Here is a 6,000-nt window from a genome sequence, read left to right as displayed (position 1 = left end):
GAAATTTAAAATATCAAAGATGGTATCTTAATGAGGAGGAAGTATAAACCAAAGGAGAATGGACAAAATGTTAGTTAAGGCCTTGTTAAACATGTTGATATAGGAAAGAGTTCTCATAAGTAATCTTACACAACTTAGCATATGTTGTGAAATAATTGGATACAAAGTCCAACTCAAGACAACAATGTGTTTAAGATTGAATCATCAACTTGTTTGTGTGGGCTAGCTCAGCAAGTTTGATGCAAGAGCTGGAAGGAGCAAATTGTCACTACCTTAGTATTCAAACTTTCACCATGGAATGAATCTTTAGAAAGAGAGAGGGATGCATCAAGGAAGTGATGTGCACCATGTTGACTTTAGAGCCCCGTCACACTAGGGGCTATAGGGCTGAAAGGGCCTAAGTCTTCCCTCATAAACAACATGGTTCCATAGGGAGTGCTAGTAGAGGCAAACATTTTTGAGGTGTTCATTGCACAATTGGTGAATGGGAGGTCTCAGACGCGCTAACTTTGCAAGCACTGGGTTAGCACTTGCTTTTTTGGGGTTGCTAGTAGGCGCAGATGGGGGGTTATATTAACCTTGCTCCCTTGACACAAAAAGGGTGTGACCCTAGTGCTAGTGGGTGGAGCAGCGTTTATTTACACCACTATGTTAGGCGGTACAATAAGTAAGTGGGTGGAGCACGTTTATTTACAGCACTAGTCCGGGGTGCAACCAGGCTGTGAAGTTACTTGTAAGGCGGTAATAAGTAAGAAAGCGAAACAACCACGTTCGCGATAACTTAAGTCTTACTTGTAAGACTCCTACAAAGTCGTGTCAGCCAGGCGTGACACGACTCTCCCAATTCCCGATTCACAGTCCACGGACGTCGCGCTTTTGAAAATTTAGCCGTGACAGGAGAGTCTTCGAGAGCCCCGACCGGAGGTGCTCCTCCTCCTCCTCTGTAGACGATGGAGAAGCATGTGCGCTGCGCTCAGCACGGCCATCGCATCCATGACGGCAGATAACCTTCTCTCAGGGCTTGGTCGTCCGTCAACGGCAGCTTCGCTGTAGACGTGCCGCTGGAATCGAGGATGCAGTTTCATTTCCACGTTTTGCCGGTAGCAGGAGATGCTCACGGGCTTGCAAGTTTCCTTTATGGTGCCGTTCTTCCAATGCTGTAAATGTTTCGGAGCGAAGCGGCCATCTGTAAACAGGAACACCACCACCTTTCAAACCACGCTAAGCAGTGCTACAACCCCTTCCACGACAGGTTTCTCTAGCGATCGCCTTAAGTGCTTGTGAGAATTTCTACGCTCTTATTGTATTCTTAGGCTTTAAAACAGGTAAAAAGTTAGGGTTTCCTTATATCAGGTGGCCACCCGAGCTCGAGCCATAGCTGGATCAATTCACAGTTGTTCTCTCTGCGGGATCTACGATTAGCAACTGATAACTTTAATATTGAGACCAAGTTAGGGCAGGGAGGCTTCGGTGTTGTTTACAAGGTCAGAAAACAGACAAGGTTAGTCCGGAGCTGGTTGTGGAGGATGGTTGATCATCTCATTCCTAAGTGTCTGAATGGCCAGGGGACGCTACAAGACGGAAGGGAAATTGCTGTGAAGAAGCTGTCCGCGGCAAGCCGGCAGGGCGAAGAAGAATTTCTAAACGAAGTTAGCCTTTTAACGACTGTGCAGCATCGCAATCTTATCAAACTCTACGGCTGCTGTGTGGAAGAGTCTGAAAGGATCCTTGTTTATGAATACTTGAGCAACAGAAGCCTCGACAAGCATCTTTTCGGTACGTATCGAAATCTGATCATTTGTCTGGAAATTGTATCGTTGTGGTTTATGATCATTACACGCCAAACTTTTTGCACCGTCATCCTTGCATTTGATGTGTATTATAAGCATCCGCACTGTTGAGTGCGAGTCGGACAAACAAATCTGACAGAGAGATTTTGTTTTCTACACCCAGGTTGGATTTTCACTCTAGAGTTTTGAAATAAGAAATCAAAAGTAGGGAGTCTGTGACCACAGATTTTAGGATAGGGGGAAGTTTCCATTCTTATCTCCAGGAGGGCTGATTTTCGCTTTTAGAATCTTGACATCGCTCGTTTGAAAATAGAATGCGTGTGTCGTAGTGGCATGTATTGGAGATCGTTAAACAAATTTAAAGGTAGCTTTTGAAAATTATAGTCCAGATTCTGGTGGATAAATGGCACGCCAAACAAAACGTTAGACGAATTTAAATTTTATATTTCTTCATTTCGACACGCCTAATACCCCACATTCCAGCAGCCTCGAGGCGTCTTATACGCGGAAGCCTGACAAATCGCACCAAGGATCGACAATTTACGGTTCTTGTTCGCATGTTCTCAGCACATTTTGTTATATTTTCGAAACCTGTGCAAATACGCTTGCGACTATTTGCATGTACAAATGACGACTCATTTGAGACAAGGATCACCGTGTTGCTGGTGTAGAACGTAGACGAACTTGGCGTAGTTTGTTTCCTTATATGAATCATCGTTTTCATGCAGTAGTTCAATGCAAAGTTGTGCGCTTCTTTGCTTGCGTTTCCTTCTTGCTGCTTTGCGATTTCCTTTTTCGTATACTTAGACGTACATGTGATGAGTCCCAGGCAACATCATTGCTATACCTGTCACTTCGCAGGACACGAACGACAATTTTCTCCAGCTTTCCGTCTTTAGGTGAGGCTTGCTCTGTTCTGTTTTTGCACCCAGGGCAACAAGTCGGCAGGTTTTTCCAGAGTCTCTTCTTTAATGCAGGATGAAAATGCTGTGTTTCCATCTCTGGACAGCCTGGAAAGGCTTTTCAGTACCTGTTGCCTCGTGTCTTACAAAACAGTTGCTGCTGTTGGAGAATTGCTTGTTTCATCAAGAGATCCCATGCGGAGGTTGAGGTCCGAGGAAGGTGCCTGCATCAGGCTTTAGGAGGCACAACTCTAGGTTTGACAACAGGCCCCTATGGAGAGTTTCACCAGTCTAATGATTAATCCTATAATCCAAAAGATGGTGGGAGTGTCTGGCCTTTACTAGTAGAATGTGGATGTTCTCAGGCCTTCTTAGTTTAAGTGGGGAGTGCTCCGCAATAGTGCTTGATGAATGGATTCCTACTTCTTTAGCTCGAACTGTGGATGAGTCCTTTTATTGTGAGTTCTGATAGCTTTGCTTTAACAAAAGTTTCAGATTTTACCTTGTCAGCCAGATCCAGGCAAGACAGAGAGCTTGAGAATTTTCAGTTTTCCTTCAGGTCTAGGTGGATTACCAAATGGGTTTGGAAGCAGTCAGTTTTCTTAGCTTCCTCATCAACATTTTGCTAGTGGATATTCAAGTGTGTTGCAGTTTTTACAATGTTCTAGCAGATTTATAGTTTTGCAAGGTTTTCTTCCTTTTGAATGTATGCTCTTTTGCTAATGTTTAATTCAGTTTGTCTGCTTGCGGGAAGCTTCTTTGGACTAGCTTTGATGGAGATCTAGTTGTAAGTGTTGTTGTCGAGCTGAAATGGCAGGAAACTATCTGAAACAGCAGCAGATTGCAGTGCAAGTGCCAAATGTGAGTGAATCTGGACTTGGTCAGGTATAAGAAGATGGCACAAGGGCTGGGCAATGATCCACAAGGGCTGGTTATGAGGTGTGTAGGTGGCAATGCAGATGCTGTGCAGAAAAAACAGGTGGCTGCACCAGAATTCAGCAACCTTTGTGAAGTACAACAATTATACCGTGGCTGGTAGTAAAAGAAGGAACACGCGATCAAATGACTGAGCACTGCAAAAGAGCAGTGATGAAATCATGAAGGCAATGATGATGAAGGCCAAATCTGGCTGGTACAATGAAAATCCCTTGCATGTACTATATGCATAGCTGTAGTGAGGCTACTGAGAGTGTTAGGATTGAAGGTGGGAGACATAACAACTAAAAGTGGAGGAAATGATGCTGCCCTACTGACAAGCTGTCTAGTATAGGCATATGACATACATTAGCGTGAAATGCATCTTAGGCCAAAATGGCATCGGTTGCCAGAAAGATTAGGACACTAGCCACAAATTGATTACAAGTAATGTTGAACATGTAAAATTAAGCTCTAAATTAATTACATTTTTCTGGTCTCATTCAACTCCAAAACAGCCCCCAATTATATTGAAAAGACAAAAGTATTTACTTGGTAGGACAAATAGCTCGAAGAGTCCTATAAAAGGGACCTTGTGGGTTGGCCACTTATTCCCAAACTCTCACTGCCTTGATTCACCTGAGCGCTCTGTTGCTATCACTCCCTCCCTGCTGTGCTTTCTGTCTCAGTCAATATCATTGCCATCCTGCCTGCAACATTGTCATCATCTCCTCCCCCAAAGACAAGTGATTGCTGTTCATGCTGTTGCTAATCCACAGACTGCTGTCCCCAGTTGTGCTGCTGCTGGTTGAGGCCTGCAGCACCTGCATTTTTCTGAATCTACATCCTGTCACTGCTCTCCACACGGGCAGACTGCTGGTTCTCTGCCCCTCGAGTCTGCAACACCCATGTTTTTCATCCTGAGGGATTGCTGGCATCATCGTTGCTCTTCGCAAGCCCCCACATTATCATCTGGGCACTGACAGCCAGATTATTTGTGATCCGTCTCTAGTATATTACACTGTTTGGAGCTGCCCTCGTCTTTGATACCTCCTTCAACTCATCACCAGACCTGCTCTTCAAGACCTGGAAGACACTAGATTCTTTGTACATACTTCTCATATCTATACACCCTTCTTCCCTTCAGTATTCATCAAATTGGGGTGTATGTTGTACAATTTGTGTTTTCTTTTGTTTGCCCTAGTATTTTCTTACAAGTGGACAAATTTGACTCAGGTCGCCATAGTTGGATGGAGATCTAGATATTCCTGGACTCAATGTGTAGGGCTCACAACTTGGAGATAGCCATCATGAATGTCCCCTATTTACGTGTTGCTTGTAAATAGGTATATGACCATAAATTGGCACAAAATGTATCATGGGCCTAAAGAACATGCGCAAGCTTGGGACTAATTAATTGCTTTGGTCGTGCAAAGTCTAGCGCATCTTTGACACTTTTGACCTAAATAACCACAAAGATAGTGAAATCTTTCTAGACCTAAAGCTATCTTCCAAACATAAATAACATAGTCCTTGTCATCAAAAGATTGGCCTTGACTAGTTGACCCATGAGGTCAATAGCTTTTTGCACCCAATTATTGAGATTTGGTCCCTCTTATTTGAAATTCATCAATGGCTCCTCAAGCTAATAGTGGTGTAGGTTGTTCATATTAGCAATTCTCTTTAGAAGTTAAGTCTATAGGGATTGTATAGTTTTGTGCTTCCGCAAGTTGCAAACACCTTTTCAAAAATAAGGGAGATGAGGGCAGCTAGAGCCCTTTATTGCTAACAATCAACTTGTGGATCTCCTCTAAGGAAGCAATTGTGGGTGGAATAGGGACATGTCCTTTTGAGTTATTCCCAAGTGGGAGACTGGAGTGCTGTGAAGAAATTGCTAGGGTTTGCACTAAGGAAACATAGAGTGTACAACCACAACAAAAAACAAAGACAGATAGTTACGTGCGAACCTCAAAACCCTAAACGCAAACCTCAAAAATTCAATGTGAAAACACAAACACAAACGGAGAAAGAAGGAGAACTCTAAAGTGAATAAATCAATGCCATAAATGAATTTAAGAGCATATAGAACGCTTAAGGGTAGAGCAATAGAGTGTCGGAGTGTGACGTCCATTGGAGACAAATCCTAAGTGCTATAACCACCAGTCGGAGATGAGAGAGTGTTGAATAATGAAGGGCACCAGGTTGGTCACCAAAACATAGCAGTCAGAGGCTAAAATTTAATAAATGCAGCAGTGTACCACCAGAGAAGGTTGAAAATTGATTACATGAGGCAGAGAACTGTTAGGCAACACACATATTGCAATAGTCGCTTGGTTGGAGAGATGGTTGTAGCCTGTTGCTTGGCACTAGATGGTGAGAACACAAGTTGATTA

The 6,000-nt window shown here is 43.4% G+C and overlaps 1 protein-coding gene across 1 annotated transcript in view; it reads left to right on the top strand.

The window, feature by feature from the left end:
* The first annotated feature begins 842 nt into the window (after positions 1–842).
* LOC148021160 (cold-responsive protein kinase 1-like) overlaps positions 843–6,000 on the top strand; it is a 29,534-nt gene continuing 24,376 nt past the window's right edge. The window contains exons 1-3 of the mRNA XM_087699001.1: positions 843–1,252; positions 1,354–1,484; positions 1,566–1,776. Of these exons, the coding sequence (XP_087555127.1) occupies positions 1,111–1,252; positions 1,354–1,484; positions 1,566–1,776 (484 nt within the window). The 5' untranslated portion in view covers positions 843–1,110. The remainder of the gene's footprint in view (positions 1,253–1,353; positions 1,485–1,565; positions 1,777–6,000) is intronic.

Source organism: Lygodium microphyllum, chromosome 18, assembly GCF_053477565.2.
Source record: "Lygodium microphyllum isolate KBCC chromosome 18, Lygodium_microphyllum_v1.1.10, whole genome shotgun sequence".
Taxonomy (NCBI): Eukaryota; Viridiplantae; Streptophyta; class Polypodiopsida; order Schizaeales; family Lygodiaceae; genus Lygodium; species Lygodium microphyllum.
The sequence above is the reverse complement of the archived record's forward strand: the minus strand, read 5'-3'. Positions and strand labels throughout refer to the sequence as shown.